This window comes from Rhopalosiphum maidis, chromosome 2, assembly GCF_003676215.2.
Source record: "Rhopalosiphum maidis isolate BTI-1 chromosome 2, ASM367621v3, whole genome shotgun sequence".
Lineage (NCBI taxonomy): Eukaryota > Metazoa > Arthropoda > Insecta > Hemiptera > Aphididae > Rhopalosiphum > Rhopalosiphum maidis.
The window spans coordinates 85,704,757-85,724,435 of NC_040878.1; the positions used below are offsets into that span (position 1 = coordinate 85,704,757).

General features: G+C 23.4%; 2 protein-coding genes across 3 annotated transcripts in view; one reads left to right on the plus strand and one right to left on the minus strand.

Moving 5' to 3' along the window:
• LOC113552311 (rhotekin-like) overlaps window positions 1–16,103 on the minus strand; it is a 33,235-nt gene extending 17,132 nt beyond the window's left edge. The window contains exon 1 of one of the 2 annotated variants that reach the window (XM_026955128.1): window positions 15,725–16,103. In XM_026955128.1, the coding sequence (XP_026810929.1) occupies window positions 15,725–15,880 (156 nt within the window). In that variant the 5' untranslated portion in view covers window positions 15,881–16,103. Of the gene's footprint in view, window positions 1–11,910; window positions 12,263–15,724 lie in introns of those variants that run through there. The other variant, XM_026955130.1, reaches the window with a different exon arrangement.
• A 281-nt stretch (window positions 16,104–16,384) lies between these two features.
• Window positions 16,385–18,648, plus strand: LOC113552312. The gene is made up of 6 exons (XM_026955132.1): window positions 16,385–16,906; window positions 17,296–17,542; window positions 17,607–17,826; window positions 17,894–18,138; window positions 18,223–18,322; window positions 18,444–18,648. The coding sequence occupies exons 1-6, from the start codon at window positions 16,689–16,691 to the stop codon at window positions 18,560–18,562; spliced, it is 1,149 nt and encodes a 382-aa protein (XP_026810933.1). The 5' UTR covers window positions 16,385–16,688; the 3' UTR covers window positions 18,563–18,648.
• Window positions 18,649–19,679: the final 1,031 nt, after the last annotated feature.

The window sequence follows — 19,679 nt, forward strand, 5'->3', positions numbered from 1 at the left end:
TCTTGCTGGTACATACCCGTATATGTATAATGTACATATAGCCTCCTTAAAAACATATTCACATTTTCACGTTTGGCAAGTAGATCGATTAAGTTTTGAAATGATTTCTCATATTTTTAAAATTAATTGTGTTTATTTTTGACTCAACTAGTCTAATTTTAAAAATAAAATATTTCGATTAATTATACCATGACTTATTCAATATAAATGAATAAGTTACAACATATCTTTCTGTCCATAAGCTTATTTTTATGATAATTGGTCAAACTCAATAAAATAAATACGACAATATTTAAATTTTGAGATAAAATAAAATCATACAAAAGAAGAAGGTGAATGATCTTCTCCAACTCTGGTGTCCCGAAGATGTTCCAGTAATATATATGTATATGAGCTATATGAGTATGAGTTAATAAAAAATACCTATATATTTATTGACCGACAAACAAACACAGGTTTTAATGATTTTGTAAATATATACAACAGTTAAAATATATATGAAGTATTGAAGTATACATTATACAGTAAAGTGCCCGTCATCAGAAGTCATATATTGCCTATAGATATACGGAGTAATATAATTCAAGAGGAAATAAGACACTTGATCCAGTGGCGTATTTAGGATTTAGGTTATATAGCCATATAGGTGTATTTAGTGAAGAGATATAACTAAAATTGTCGATGCCAAACGGCTCAAAATTTGATTACTTACTGATAGAGTGATAAATGGAAAAAATAAATCTATAACTTTATAAAAATAACTAAAAAAAAAGGTAGGTTAAGGAGAGATCTCCCTCCCCCGCAAATATGTCATTATAACTTGAATAAGTAAATTATTGACGCTTTAAAGTTAAGTCTAAAAGTCTTATGTACCTACTCTTTTACATCTATATTGTACGAAATTGTATCATACTATTACTATCTACGTTTAATATATGTACAATCGTATTTGATTGTATTTATACCAGGTATTCGGGTTCAAACTAAAATTTTTGATTTATGAACTCTTTAAATTATTATTTGAAATATTATACAATCAATCAATTTAATACCATTATATAAATTAGGTAAGAATTTTCTAACGAAAATTAATAAATTTAAAAATAATAATACAATTAATTATAAAATTTACTTAATATATTTGTATTATAATTTACTACAATAAATATAGTCAATCAAATAACTGAACCTAATCAACATTGGACTTAAAATTATAACCTGAAAACATGATATATATTTTATTATAAGATCAACAGTCGTCTTTCTCCTTAACTTAAATTCAATAATATCATATGAATTTTTTCCAAAATGATCAAAGTGTAAAAATATATAAATGTAATTAAGTATGTATAATTTTGTGATACTATAATAAAGAATTGTATAAAGAACTACGAAAATATTTAGAAATATTTATTTATTATAATTCTAAAATTAGAATCATTCTAATGATTAATCATGAATGATGATTAATGAATGACCAAAAATTAACAATTATTATAACATAATTAGAAATATATTTTATTCGATTAAAATTAATATATATTTGATATGATATATAATAAAATAAATGTCATGGTAGGTGGTACTAATTATTAATTATTAATCCAAGTACATATAAAGAATACAATAATAGTATTCATAATATTATCAAAAACATAAAAATAGAAAACATACAGAAATATCAGAGTGACACACAATTCACATTCATATTAATAATTATTAATTAATATTTAAGTATCAAAATTATTAACAAAAAGTATTCAAAATTTAATACAGACAATAAATTATAATATATTTATGGTGGAATGTGCGATGCAATAATAGGTACGATTAGTGCATACGAATGAGTTTATACCTGCAGCAATAAAAACAGAGAAACTCTCTAAACTTAAACTAAACTAAATTGTTAAGATTCAAAATATATTTAAGTTATATCGGAATGTTTGTGTATAAATATATATAAAAAATGATATCATAATACATTGGAGAAAACGAGTAATAATTGTTTTATAATAAATTACGACAAACTAAATGTTGCTTATGCCTGATATGCAATAAATTAACACCATTAAATAATAATACATATATGTTATTATATTTGATAAAATAATATAGACCTAATGTTTATATACCTTAAAATGGAATACGAATAAATAGTAAACTTCTTTAACTAGAATAAATTATCATAAAATAATATTAAATAATTTAAATAACTTATACAAAAATCGTTGCGTAATACCAAACATATTTCATGTAAATTCATTCATTATATATGTAAAAATGTTCTTCTTCCCAAATACTTATAAAATCAATATACCTAATCAGTAGTCAATAATATAATCAATGAATAATATATAATATGCACCAATCAAATCGTAATAAAGAAACTTCTATTATTAATTTATGTATAATAATATATATATATATACAAGTAAAATAATAATTAATTTACAATATGAAGTAGTTAAAATATATTGTATAAAATTATAATATTTTATGTACAATATTAAATTTCAATAAATGTCCGATAATAATAATCAGAAATTCTATAGACCAATATATTATTTAATTTTTAAATATTTATACGAAATCAATAATTGTTCTTTGAAATAAAATGGATTTATAAGTGTATAATACATATTTTAAAATTTTGATAGTTTAATCCATAATAATAAAAATATATATATATATTTCATCATATTTACAAAATGCGAAAATTAACCATTTTATTCAAGAATATATATTTTGTTCTGCCAAACGAACATTATGTTAACTTATATCAAAAAGTATTAATCAATAGCGATGTAATCGATATAACTATTGGTAGTTTTTACCCTTAAATATGTTTCCTGATCATATTTCGTGAAAACTAACATATACGTGTTCCATAATTCCAAGAATTAGGGTGTATTAGGGATCCTATGAATCAAATAAATGGTGGCACTAGTAATATGTGCTAAAACAGATGTAGTTTTAAGAGAATTTTACACCCGCCTATTAACTCCGTCTTACAAATATTAAAAAAGCAAATTTCTGTTTAACAGAACGAATTTGGTGTTGTTAGCTTCGATATTAAAAGTAAATTGATTTATGATAAAATTTAAAGGTTAGAACAACTTTATTATAATGTTATATTCATCGTCTGTTTTTTACGATATTTAAATTTATTTACTTAAATTTTAAATCCTGATCTTGGAATATTTAAATATTTTAAAAATTACAAAACCATATTATTTTCAATTACTTAGAATTTTATTTGATACTTGCGTTATTTAACAAATGTTTTATGACAATAAAAACTTCTTTTAAAAATAAAAGAACCATCGTTTTTACTGTAAATTGATAATTAATCTTATAATATACAAAATTCAATATTTTTTATTTTCAAATTACGAGTAAGTATATTGTAAATACATATAGTGAGCATGCATGGCGGGAGTTTAGTAAACTCCCACACGAAGCAGAAAGATGATGGTTACATATGTGAATTTCTACATGAACAAAAATACACCAAAATGTATTTTCCTGTACGACGATAAAATTAAATGCATGGCTAGTACTGAGTTAATATTACTAATAAGTGTTATATCTACTATTCAGTCACCACATACTATCTAGACTTATCTTTATTAGTTATTACCTATGATACGATTTAGTATGAACAATCCATTTTCTTAAATTAAATACTCGTTGATAATTTAATTTTTGCTGTGATTATTATTATTCTTTATAGTATATAAAGTTTATACTACGTATTAAATGAGGATTATACCTACATTACATATTATTATATGTATGAACTAATTGGATTAGATTTGTTTTTATGCATCACTGATACAAATAAAATTTAACCCCACCAACTATACATTTAAGTTGTCAGTCATAATTCTGAATAAACTGAAAAGGAAATTTGTATTAGTTACAATTTGTTTTTTGTATTTTTTATTGCGTATCCATGAGTGATTTTGACCCGCAGTTATACTTAATATCTCATGTATAGGAATTTAAAATTTACATTCATCTGCATAGCAAATCACACTGAACAAACTTATAAACTTAATTTTAATACATTATAATTAGTAACTTACAATATATGAATAATAAAAATAATCTTTATTTTATTGAGAAATAGTATGTTGTTTAAATATTATTTTAGACAATTATTTTTAACTACAAAAAACATAGTATTTACTAAATCATATAATAATCGAAAACAACTTGCCCTTTAATCAACATAATATATGCACAATTAAACGGGCTTGTTCATAAATCCAGTTTTGCAGGCACAGGCCAAAAATATGTATTTTTAAATTGCCATCAATCATAATAATAATATGGAATATTTTTCTGTATTATTATTATTGTCCATAAAAGCCTACATGATGAGCTGTAATAATGGACTGTAAAATATAATTGCTGGTATTTTAAATATACCTACCTACAAAAATATTTGAAGCGTTTTATCAAATATAAAACTTGTCAGAATAGAGTGATCTGTAATTATAAAAGACCGAAATACATTTATTTGATAACGGACAGAACCAATTTCTTCTAAAATCAAGTTTTCGTAATCACTCATGTGCTATAGCCTCATAGTAAATAAAATTATACATTTTTTTTTTTTTTAATTTTTTTTTTTTTTTTTTAGCCGTATTAAATACAAAAAACAGTCATATTATATTATTAAGTTAAATCATATTTGATAGATCATTATTTACATTTTATATATTTCTCTTTGAGAATAATATATATGAATGCACTTGGTTTTTAAATTATTTGAATATACATAAGATATACATATAGGATATAAAACTACTCATTTTTATTTGTTACATAAAAATGAAATTTAGTATAATAATTGTCTACAATATTATTTTAATGTATATAAAATAAGTTATACTACGTTTCAATTAAGGGATATAAAATTAAATAATCAAAACAAAATTTCATTCATTAATCTACTTAAGAAAAGAATAGTATGGTTATTTTGAAAAATATATACTCATAAATAAATATATTTTTTGTTCGCTCGATAATTTTCAACCTATACTATAGAAATTATAAAGTATGTGATATTTAACTGATATATATAATAACTTAACCTCAAAAGTCGTGTCAATATTAAAAATATTTAAAAATATAATTTTTTAATAAAAACTTTGTTTTTAACAACTTGAAACTATGTAAAAAAATGTTTTCAAAAACATAAATACTTTTTGAAATATTGAGTGTACAATGATAAAAGAATCATCTATATAACATACATTTAATTCAATTATTTGTTTTATACTTAATACTTAAATATATATTTAAAATTTTAAAAAGTAATGTATTTGCTATGCGTAAAAACTACTAAAGAATAATATTAATATTATGTTTATGTTTACATGAAATAAGTAAAGTAATTTTTATAAATACAGAAACTATAGGTAAGTACTAAAAATATTAACAAATTGCTTGCAAATAAATTTTATTTTTAATGTTGAATAAATAACAAGAGCTAATTAATAAATATACAGGAAAAGGGGTATTTAAAGACAAAATTAGATTTAGAATATAGAAGCATGTAATCTATTGGTTCTAAACAATATGTTATTTCCTCTAAAATTGTTGGATTAAAAATTGAAGATTTGTGTGCAGCAATATATTATTAATTAATTTGAAATTGCATTAAGTTGATACTTTATTAAAGAGGTGTAATAACTTTTATATCTTGAGCAGAGCGATGAATGTATTTATTTTACAATGATGTGGTTTTTTATTTTTTGCGTCTATCATCACTTTTGGAGGCATGACCAGAATGACAAGAAATCACATATTGTAAAATCAATAGCTCAAATCGCTCCACTCAGTATCTAAAATCAAAAAGAAATGAAAATTTTTACGAAAAACCAGTTTTTGAGTTTTAGCGTAACTTAAAATCAAATAATAACTATATAATTTATTTTTCACTAAATGTTTGTTAGTATTTCATAACAGTAAATTTTTCAAAATATTTTGTCTCTTTTTAAGCAATTCAAAGATACTTTAATTATCTCTGTAAGCAATGTTTTAGAACTGAGCACTTCCTATAACCATTTTTTTGAAAACGCTATTATTATTGCTTTAGTATGAATTATAAATTATAGAAAATGATAATATACAGTTTTGTATCTAGGTATAAAAATAGAAAGGGGTGCACTATCGTGCAATCTCTGTACTATACATACAGCTCAAACAAAATATTTAATAATATTAAATTTTATATAATTATCATATTATAGCCAATATAGCCTGTACATAGGTTTATTGTGTTTATACCTAATAAATAAAATATATTCAATAATGCATTTTATAGATATATATAGATGAAGAATTGAACTCTTTGAAACTAGTCTTTTCGACAAAATGTAAAACGTGTAATTCTTAGGAGTAACTATATAAGTATTAAAATATTATGTTTTTTAATCAATATAGGTACTAATTCAGAGTTAATCAATTATTACGCTTTCTTACGAATCGTGCGAAGCCGATTCAATTCACACATCTTAGATACAATAGATACATTTATAATTTACAAGAGATGAATAAAATATAAATTTATGAATTTACCTTTATGTGAATCTTAAATTATAAATCCAAAATACTAAATACCTATTAAAACAAATAATTAAGAATTTATTTATGTTATAATAAATTACAATTATAATTTGTATATAGTGCGAAGGTAGAGGTAATATATCAACATCAATTACATTTTATGTATCATATTATGATGATATAATATTGGCTATAAATATTTGGTATATTTTATTACGTTTTAGATTCAAAGAGACGCAACAAATATAACAATACTTACTAAATTAGTTTTACAATAAATTAATAGATATTACTTATAGATACTACTAAATTTAAAAAAAATGCCAAATTATACCTAATATAGCTTATTTATGAAATTACTTTAATGTTATAGAGTTAATTATATTTTAATTAGTTTATTTAAATAAGTGTTTAAAAATTTAAAAATATTACTATTTTGTAATCAAGTTCTGATTCATAAAATATAAATTAAATAAAGTCGGATTCTCAGTAACGTTGTATAGGGTTGGTTATATTCAACTTGTAAATATAACATGTTGCCTATATTTTATCCCCTACCTGTATATTAAATATACGGTACACGGTGTAATGTAAACCTGGTCTAAGAGTTATTAATAATTGCCAATTGATAAAAAAAAAACATCATGTGTAAACACTAAACAACTAATATGAATTCAGAATGAAAAATAAACACAATAGTAATAAAAAACCGAATATAAATATTAAAATATATAAAAAAAACAGTAGGGGGGGAAATAAATAAATTAAACCTATTTATTTTAAAACGATTGTGTAAAAACATATTCATGCCCATTCAACAATTTATTAATAAAATAGAATAATAAATAATTTAAATAAACCAATTATTCAAACATAATACCATGTTATACACTTCTTATGTTTTTAATTTAATATGTTTAATTAAAATAAACAAAACAATTTTAAAAAGTATTTTCATACATAAAATAACTATAAAATAAATCCAATATTATTTCTCAGAGTATCCCTATAAATTTAATTATTGAAAATAATATATATTCTATATACATTGTATAATATATACAATATAAAAATGGTATAATACATTAGTTTGATATAACACATAAATTAAAATAACGCAATAATTATAACCAGAAACAATAATATTTTTTAATAAATAATATATGTTTATATAATATTATCGATTCATTTCATGATACACACATTTAAAATTAAGAAGCCAAATTGTAAATTACAAGAAAAAATACATTTCTTATAAATATCTGTGTACCGTAGATAATATTATATAATTAAATGTATAATATATGTATATATATATATATTATCCATGTTGTGTAAATAATAGGTCTTCAATCAGATTACAAACAGTTGTGACATAGAAAATGAATAACAATAACATTTTGTATGATCTTATAGTCAACAATCGGATAATCAATTACGTATATTTTTTTTTATCTATTGTGTGTGTGTAATAAAAAAATAACAACTTAATATTAGTACATTACAGATTATATAGTACGACTTGTTTGTGATAATTAATAACTATTGATTAGTTATTTACTAAAATAGTACTAGGAAGTAGTAACTAGTTTTAAGAAAAATAAATAAATTCATTTTTAATTTTTATAACAAATAAACAACTATAGGTAACATTCGTTAATTGTTATCAATTAATAAAATAACTAATAAGTAATACAATTACCATATACAACAGTCGTGAATTATGATGAACATTATTCAACATTGATGTAAATAAATCACAACATTATAAATTTGAAAAGGCCGATCAAAAAAAAAAATTATTGTACCTTTTAAAAGAATGTATCTTGTGAGGGAAGTTATAACTATCTTTTACATGTTTCTTTTAAGATATTTATTCTTAATATGCGATCATTGTTACATGAATCTTGAATTTATAATGTTATATTGTTTTAATTTATATTATTGTCATATTTATAACAAACGGGATGAACGTATGATGAATCTACCCGTAACATAAAATAAATATTTAATTACATAATAATATAGTGTTTTTACAGTATAGTTAGATATTGCAGATAGTACTTGCGCATTGTATTTTTTTACATAAAAATAAATTTTAATTATAAAATAAACAAACTAAATTATTAGATACATTTAAGGTATATAGAGTCCTCAAACTTCGATTTGAAATTAGTCATAAAGGATTTTTTTTTTTACCTATGGCTCAATCGGTCAGTGGACTTTAATGAAGATTGTCACACACGTATGTTGTTATTATTGTTTGAGTGGATCGTTATTATTTAATACATAACAAAAATAGAAGATGGAAACGCAGTAGTCAATTCAAAAAAGAGAAAACGTACACGTGTCGTTCACAGTGTTATCACTAGATAAAATTATACACAAGGCCATTTTTTAAAAAAATAATTTTATTCCCTTATAAGTTCTACCAAATATAAAAAATATAATATAATGATCATATTGGTTAAAACTAAATCAAATCATTGATTAATCGAATTAAAAGTGTATTAATACCTTAAGCTTATAACATATATTTATAATGTGTATAATCGATGAGTTATTTACATGCTTATAAAAACTATAAGATCAATTAAAATTAGAATATAGTTAAATAAAGAGCTGTTTTTTCGATTTAAAAAAAATACATGAATAAAATAAAGTACAATATTTCAATTCAAAAAATATATTAGCTAGAGAAAAAACTCTAAATAAAAACATATACCTATTAAAAACACATTAGTCTGCAAAAACATAATATTATATAGAATATAGGTATACGAATTATTATAAGCTTTAAAATAAAATAAGTAGATCAAATTAACATTTAAATTTAAAAACTTCAATTTTTACAAGCTCTCATATACCTATTGAGAGCATTTACATCTCGGTAAGTAAATGTGATTTGTCATGGAATATTGTGCGATTTATCCAATGTACAGTTGTATTAAAATAATATAGGTACACCATATAGAATTATAGATACTATAGTAGTATAGTAGATTACCAAAAGCCTTATAGGTACCATTACATAATGATACAATTTCACCATTCCAATCATAATATTCAATTAAACACACGGATGTCATCATAGTTAAATCTCCTCTAATATTTACAAAACTGTTGTTATTTATGTCAAATGATCAATGAATCGGCGTATCTAAATAATAAAATAAAATTTAGTACTCCTAATCTACTGCTGCATGACGACAGCTAACTCATTACCTATCACAATATCCGTATAAGAAATACATACTAGCTACCTTCATAAAGACCATATTTTAACAATCTAAAAATGCATTAAGATATTATAATAACAAGGAATTGAGACGCTATTTATAAACGCTACAAAAATTAAATAAGTTCATTAAAATAAATAAAATCTAAAGTTACCTATGGAATAAATTTTTTTACAAAAGTTTTTCTACCTAGTCGGTTTATTTAACTATATTTATATATTGGGATATCGTATTGATTATACTATATGTATAATTTGATTTTTATCGAATCACATTACAAATAATTTAATTAGGTGTAACGTTGTTAAGAGTTTTAGTATGTCGATTGTTGATATTTATAATTACCTAACTTTAGTACCTAAACATGCCTAGTTGTTTATTATTAAAGCACAAAATTCTACTGAGACACAAAATAATAAATAATAAATATTATAATCGTTAAAACGGTAATAATAATAATATAATCATATTAATTTATTGACTAAGTAAGCATAGTCTCGTTTTAAAAATATATTTATATATGATATATCTATGTATGGAAGAAGGAAGTACAATGCAATATAATAATTCAATTGTTTAAAATGATCGATAGACTGTGAAAGGTTGATGGCACACGATTTTGCTACCCACCAACGTCTTGAAAATACATATATTATAAATATAATATAATACTGTAGATACAGAGGAAATGGGCTCCAATCATATGCATAATTAAAAAAAATAGTATTTCTTTATTTTACATTATGACTGACTGTTATATCTAATCATGGAAGAACTATACTGTTGTACCTAGAAACAAATATAAATATTCTACCTTAAACTATCAAAATAAGCTTTAGTTAAGTTAAATTTGGCTATAGAATTTATTTGTATAACTTTATACACTTTATCATTGTTTTAATGGAATAACATAATCCCTTTATTGAACACTTTCCTTGATTTAATAACTATCCGGTTTCCTTTTTCCTGTCCACATTTTCATTGTTGGTACAATCGACTATTATAAATATAATATAATATTATTTTTATATTTACTTATATAAACAATTATCAATTTTACACTCGTTATGGCATCCACCTAAATGTTTTTCATCTTATAACCTCTATTATTACTCCATATCCTATTGTCTAAATGGAAACTATTCGTTTTAGACTTTTCTCTTATCAATTTTGATATATAAATATACCTTCTATTTTTTCTTTTTTCAATTTTTTCTAGTAAAATTCGTACTAAATTTCTTGTAAATAATTTACTAAGACTAATTTTTAAATAAAGATAAAACAATTCAATAATAAGGTATTTAATATCCATATATTATTATAATGTTTATTTAGACACCTTTATGAATTTTTGCCTATTTCAAAAAAAAATTAATTTTACACATGTAACTTTATACAACAAATCGATTTTTGAAGATACGTAAGTACCTACTTGTATTTCATTTCAATTTTTAAAATAATTGTTTTAATCCTAATAATTTTCTCAGTACAAATATATCAATATTGATGTATATACTAAAAATACTACAAAAATTACATCATTTTATAAATGTATTATACATTTTTTCTTAATAATTTCGTAAATGACTTTTAAACATTTTTGTAATATGTAATTAATACCAGTAATATTTTTAAAATTTATAATATGCTTATTGCTCATATGTGTGTATTTTGTAAAACCAGAATAAACTCAAATTAATAGACTATTATGTTTAAAATTTAAATTAACGTTGAATCAAACTAAACTATTTTATTGTGCGGTTCTAATTCAACCGCAAATAATAATATAATGCACATTAATATTGCATATTTTTAAAGTATTATTTCGATGTATTTCTTAAACTATTTTCATATTTGATTAGGTTACAATAAAAAACATTTAAAACTTATTATGAATTTAAAAAATACTTCTACTTATTTTAATAATAAAAACTATACAAAAATAAAAATCTATTTTCCCAATATTTTAACGTTTCTATTTTCTTATTTAAAATAAATTTTAACACATACATTTGAGAAAACATTCAACTGTGTGTGTAAATGTGTAATATTATACACATTTAGAAATAAAGATATTTGCAAAATTAAATACCTTGTACATGTTCATTGTTTGAGTAGAGTTTTTGACAATTTGCATGCCTTGGCATGTGTCTTCGTGTACTATGTACAACCGTATATTGTACATTCTGGACTCACAATAAACTTAATTAACGAGCACCAAAATTGTTACTATTATATCATACTACTACTTACTAAAATTCAACATGAATTGGCCATAAAATGAAGTTAAGTTAACAAAAAAGGGGCTTATACGTATGTACGATTAAATTTTAATTAAAGGCATAATAAACTACGAAAAAAGTATACATAAATTATATTGTAAAAAATACCAGTTTAATAAATTCGAATTATTTTTCGTTGAAAAATATCGTCTGCCAAGAATAACCTAGGCACGTGAGCGTACATTTCAAACTGAACGAAATAACGTTTACGCACGTTGCCTGTCGATTTCGACACAACACGAAAATACTACGTCTACAATAGATAATTGTTTCTATACAACCAGTTGTCGGTGGTCGATGGATGGCACAGCTAGTGGTAGGCATAAAAGGAGGGAAACGTACTCTTATAACTCTCAGCATGATTTAATAAGAAAAAATTATCACGCATTCACTAAAATATCACTAAAATATCACTATAGGTACCTTACATTTTTTCATTTTTAAAATAACCATGAAAAAAATATTTTCAAAAATGAAAGACAATTGTTTAATGTTTTTATTAAATATAAGAGTAAAAGAAAAAGTTAGGTTTAGAAAAATTTTAATTCTGGAAAAGTATTTATCAATCGGACAATGTTGAGCTTTAAACTATTCTTTATAAGATAACTCTACTATAAAAATTAAATTAATAATAAATAATTATTATTTGCACCTTATAAATTACTGTAACTAATTCATTCAATTATCTAAATACTTAAATCTTTTAACTTGAAATTTTGTTTATAAAATCATTAGCTCACTATATTGATTCGATAAATGTTAAATAATCGTTCAAACAACTCAGCATAGTAGGTATATGTATTTACTTAATATATTAGAGTTCATGTAAATAAATAATAACACAAGTTATAAGATTATTAGAAGTTTTAACATTGATTTTATAATTATATATTTATATAATCAATGGTATTAATGACAGTCGAGTATATTACCGTGACAATACTTTAACATAATATTCCTCTTTCTTATACTTAATCAAATATATAAGGGTAGATATATAAATTAAGTTTCTCAAAATATTTAAGTTTAGTATTAATAATATAGATACCATTAAATTATTTTAATTTAACTGTATTAACAATTCTTAATTGATAATTTTACGCTCGCTCTAAATAGAAATTATTATCTATTTAGACTTTTGTCTGATCAAAATATACCTGAGGTTTTTTCATTTGTCCTCTAAGCTTAAAGTTTTAATTTCTGTTTTACATAAATAAAATAAATTTAAAAAACAAAACCACAAAAATAAATTACGGAATTGCTTTAAGATTAAACTGATTTTACTCGTATCCCAAAAAAGTCCCGTACTTAGCCAAAACATCAATATTAATCCTACAAAGGTTTACTGCTGGAAATAAAAAATATATAAAAATATATTATGCTTGTGTGTATAAACATATTTATTTAATGTATATAGTTTAATTATGTTTGTTGTTTGGTTAAGTCTTTCGTACAGGCACGTCATTTGTGGGAGGAAGTGCAAGATGTGTGTCTACAGTTCCACACTTACTTTTTGTAAATTGCTTTTTTAGCCTACCAAAAATATAATAAATTATATGTACAATATGTTTTGAATCTTATTTTGAGAATTTGATACAAAGAATAAATAATAAAAACTAATTTATATTTTATACCATTATAAAACTAAATTCACGCTCTAAATAAAAAATTAAAAAAATGTAAAGAGTCGAAATATTCAGTACTTATGTAAATAGTAGTAAATTGTGACTTAGCAATGAATTTATAATGACTTGCAAAATTATGGCACTAAAATCTGAATCTGGATAGCTCTGTATATCGGCAAATATTGAGCTTAACACTTATCTGATAAATGATAAGGATAACTATATAGGTCCGGATTTCAATGTAAAGTTAATTAGACAATAAAGACCATAAGATAATTCATTCCAAGTTAGTTATATGTTTCATTTCACTGATACTTCAAATTGATGAAACTTTTCACCATTTTTAAAGTATTTTATTGATACATTATACACGAGTTTTCAGTGAAATTATAAAATTCAAATTATAACATAAATAGAACTACTATTTTCATAATATTTGATTTCATAGTTTTTGTGTATTTTTCATCCGTACTAAATATCAATCGTCTCAATCGTTCTATATACGAAACGATAACGTCTTTATCTATCTACACTCTACAGCAATTATCAAATGTAGGTACCTAGTATCTAACGAATTGGCGAGTTGGAAGTTAAATACTGATCTTGTTTATTTCGAATACCTTCACGTTCACATATAGGTACTCGAATTAACGAGTTTGTGAATGCCAAATTTAAGTATTTTGTTTTTGTAATACAGTTACTTCAACTTCAGTTAAAATAACGATGTATTAAATATTCTAAAAGTTAAACCGTCGTCTTACTCTTACTAGTGTGCCTACAGATATTTAACTAATTTAAGTCATTTTTTTGTCAACAAAGCTTCGAAAACTGAAGAGGCATTTTTTGTTTTTTTTATTGTTTTGGGGTATTTAAATTACAGGCCTTACTGGTAACACATTTCTAGATGAAATGTCATAACAATATTTTGACTTTTAAAAGCAAATATCAAATATTACTCTTATTAATAATCACTTGCCGACAATTCGTATCAAATATAGTAATTATTAATGCTTATATTTTTAAATTTTATAAAATATTTTCACAGTAATCCTGAAATTTTTTCCTCGAAACTTTTTAAAGGATTTATCCACAGTACGCATTTGCAAGCTTGTTGTATTACAATTTACAACTTATTACGTAATTTTTTGTGAGACATGTAGACTACAAACATAATTACATTGATTCTTAATTCTATACATATAAAGGCTAGACAAATATCAAAAAGTAACTCATCGGTTAATGATTATTGTAATACACATAAATATTATACAGTAAATTCTCGTTACAACAAATACCAATACAACGAAAAATTCCGTTAAAACGAAAGTCATAGAATTCCCCTGCAAAAAAGCAGGGCTTATAAAAAGCTCATTCGAATTTGCGTTACAACGAAAAAAAAATTCGGTCCCCTGGAGTTCGTTGTAACGAGATTTTACTGTATTAAACACTATCATGTAGGACAAATCGCAAATATATATTAGATATATAAAAATAATATTGAAATCGTAATACAAATTAATTTGTAAAGTTTAATTTTATTGGTAACAAAAAAATACACGTGAACTTAATTAGGTATAACTTACTTAGTGTATTTTATATATAACTATAAAAATAATAATATATAATAATTCGTCACTTTATCTTATTTAATTATTCTCTATCTTAAATTAAATAAGTATTAAAGATAAAACCAATAATGGAAATGGAAATTTAAAAAAATAAAGTAAATCGTTTTTAACCAAGGAATGCCCATAATATTTTCCATTTACAACAAATACTCCGGAGTATAACATCGAATGGCTTATCAAATCAAACTACACGATTGTCAATTTAAATAATCTATCTTCCCCACTTATTGTACTAAAAAATGAAAATATTTTTGAATTCCTCTAATAATTGAAAATAAATAATAAATACACAATATTCATAATTTATTACTATTTTCCATAACCATACATATTATGTTACGTTTAGACTTGATATACTTAGGCGTACTTACCTTATATTTGAGTCGTATCGATTCCCTCCGCCGAATTCTGCTATGAAATTCACTAACACTATGTAAGAACGCGTTTTCTTTGTCAATTGCCGTGCTACCAGGCAATTGGCATTTCGTCGACAAGGATTTTCTTGAATTTTTTGACGTGGGAGCCATATTAATTTGTTATTTTACGATGGAACACGATTTCGAAATAAACGGGCGTTACGACTTATTGTTAAAACAAAACAAATTAAAAATATCAATAAAACACTACGTTATTCAGAATACACGACCACAACGTTCGACATGAAACACAACAAATTATACTACAATCAATTTACGTAAAAAAAATAATAATATATCGGTCAAAAACATAACAAACGTAAATGGCATTATTATTAATTGTTATTAATAATTATTATAATTTTTTATCACATAGTTAAATACACGTCGATAAAAAACAATTGTATAATGGTAACGGATTATTTTTCGAAATTTTCCTATGATAACACAGTTATTGTGCGTGTTACAGTGCCGCCACTGCTAGTGATTTCTCTATTGGGGCTCGGGCAGTTGGACCCAGTGTTCACCTACGGCGATAAGAATAGCGGTAGATAGTACAGCCGTGGTTGTATTGTTGTTGTCTGTCGGTATTATTTTGAAATATTTGAGGCATGTTGATACTACCGGTACCGGCTCAACGACTCGTAACTCGTGTATTCTTAATTCTTATTTTGTCTGTAAAATCCTAAATGTATACAGTGAAACTGACTGACTTTTGTTTATAAGTTTTTCTCCATTTAATTGGTTTTTTCCACTATTTCACTGTTTAAGTTTGTCATAACTACTGATTAAACTATTTGTTCAAAACTTATACATTTCTCAATCGTCTTAAATTTACTTAATCTATACTACATTTATGAATGTCTAATATTAGTTTTAAATTTTATTAAATAGTCTAGAAATTGAAACAATTTTAAAAATGCGCATTAAATTAAACCTTTTGCAATTAACACCTGATAGGAATCCAGCCATTTACTGGCTTCATATAGACATGACTTACATTAAATTAATAAAACAACTTAAACAAAAAGTACAAAAAGTGTTAAATGAACCTCGTGATATAGAATTATGTTTCGATAATGTACCGTTTCTGGATGAAGATGATATCAATGCAATTAATGAAAATGAAGAAATAACGTTAGTATACTTTTAACATAATATTTTTTTTTAGATTTGGTTGTGTGGGTTAAAAAAATTTCACAATACAAAATATTTTAAAATTACCATTCAAAATTGCTATTTTGTAATTTATAATAATTAATAATGTAGGTATTCTCATAATTATTTCATTTACCTTGTATGAGTACATTGCATATTACTTTATAAATACAATTTATTGAAATTAAAATTTGTTACCGTGATCGAATGTTATGGTATGGTTATGATAAGCTAATCGGTATTACTAACTTGTCTTACAGATAATAATTTAATGCTAAATATTTATAAATGCATGAGATTATTTACCCTGCCATAACCAGTGACAGACTAAAATTAGTAGCTAGTTTACTACCTAATTATTTTTTTAGTGTTATAGTGAAAAAAAGAAATATTTATGATGAACCAAAATACACCCAAACTGAATCAATTATTATAGACCATGATATGATTCCTAATAATACCAATGGAGTTTTATCTACCTTTCATGATGTGGTTGTAGAACCCATTAATGATATTGAAAATTCAACTTCATCTGAACTATTAAAAAATCCTAAGAAAAGAATACGCAAGAGGACACATAAAAAAAATAAAAAAAACCTTGAACCTGTTGAAAAAGTAATTTTCTTAATTTGTAATATAATTTATTTTATACTCATCTTATAAAAAAATATTTTTTCAGGATTATGTGGGTTCATTATCTGAAACTTCTATTGTGTCTTCAAAGGAAACTTGTAAAATGCACAAACGTTTTAAATTAGATAATGTAGAAAACCTTAATCAAGAAGATAGTTCTCATTCCATACATTCTGAAGAAGAAAAACTTGAAGTAACAAGAGAAGTTTTTCGTTGTGACTCTCCAGCTCTGAATTTTAAAGAACAAAAAGATACAAAGCTTCCTAGTATGTTACATTTATTTAAAAAAAAATTACTTTAAATTTATTATTACTACCTACCATTGAATTTCAGTTTGGAAAAACGAAAAACCATTAAATATTAAATTCCACAAAGTTCCAGTATTTGTACGTGGTCAAACATGTACACCGATAACTTCTACACAAAATAAAAATTATACTGAAAACGAAAACAATAAATCTAGTGATAGCATCACAAGTGAACATTGTGATATGTTAGTTGTAGATTGGAAGAACATGACACAGATAAAAATAACAAATATTACTGAGTTACAAATTTATGATTTATTACAATTCAAAGTAAGTTTTTATTATTATATTCTACGTATAAATATATTTAATTGTATTATAAGCTTAACGTATTTTTGTTTTATATGATTGCAGATTATGTCCATGAATGAATGTGGTGAACCCCATTTGTCATCAGTTATAACTGCACGTTTAGATCACATTTATAAATGTACATTACATATTCAAGTACTTTGTAAGTTAATCATTATATTATTATTTGGTAAAATATGATATTATTTATTTATTACTTTACTTATGAACATAAATGCTATGGTTAAATTATTATTTTTTATTTTATTATTAATTTGTTTTAGCTGGAATTAAAGAATTTATGACAATTAATCCAAAATTTAAAATGGATGATGAAGAAGATATTGGAACTCAGCGTGAAGTCGAATTTGATGATCTTTTTGAAATTTTTAAACTTGTTTAATCTGTTTGCCTGTTTTATTTGTATATTGTTATTATCAATGTATGAGTGATTTGTTCATGTTTTATATAAATTGACAATTATCTCTATTTTTTGTTTAAAATTATATTTTAAGGTTCTGATTTAAAGACGCACACAATAAGAAGTATACATAATATTAATTCAAAAGAAAAATAATTATAAAACATGACCTCTTTCACATAATTTATTATGTGTACTACAAAAGGAAAAAATGTGTAACAACAGATTTATAATAATATCAATATTATTTTAATTCATTACAAATTACAATTAATGAATGTTTTTTACTTAAACAACATTTACAACATTTTGATCACATAAATTAAAAAAATCTACAGTCACAAATATTAGAAAAAACTAGTACCACACTTTAATTTTCTATTAAAGAACTGAACGGTTGTTTTTAAAAAAAATGACAATTTTTAAAAAGTAATCAAAGACTAACTTTGGTGTTTTAGATTTTAAAAATCCATGAAGCAATACCACGAGAGAAAAAAAGTTTCTAAACATAGAAATAATGTATTATGTTCATCCTCAAATTAATCATAATGCACTTTTTAAAAATTTCTTGTTTTTTTACGATATTAAGTTATTTTCTAATTCAATTTCTTCAATGCTAAGTTGATACTAGAAAATATTTCTTTGATTACTTATCTCTTGATCATATTTTCATCTATAGTAAAAAAATTCTTTTTAGTCACCCCTACCTCTTATGGTGGTTAAAAAGTGTTCTCTTTAACAAATTGTTCGTGGTTTAAATTTTTCACGAAATATATATAAGTTTAAACATCATTCAAGAATTATAGTGGGATGATTATGTTACACAATCACTATTTGTACCTTATGCATTAAACATAATGCATAAAATGATACCTATATGGATCGCTTAAAACTATCTAGAGACATTAATCGTAGTCCCCACTGGAATTTTTTTCCACTTTAAGCCCTGATGATATACCTAACCTAACCTCATAGACATATAATTCTATGTATTCTATCCAATATCTATAACATGACAAAATAGATCTATACATAATACATTCTATTACATATTCTGTGATGATATATGGATATTTATGATATACTTTAAATCAGCGGT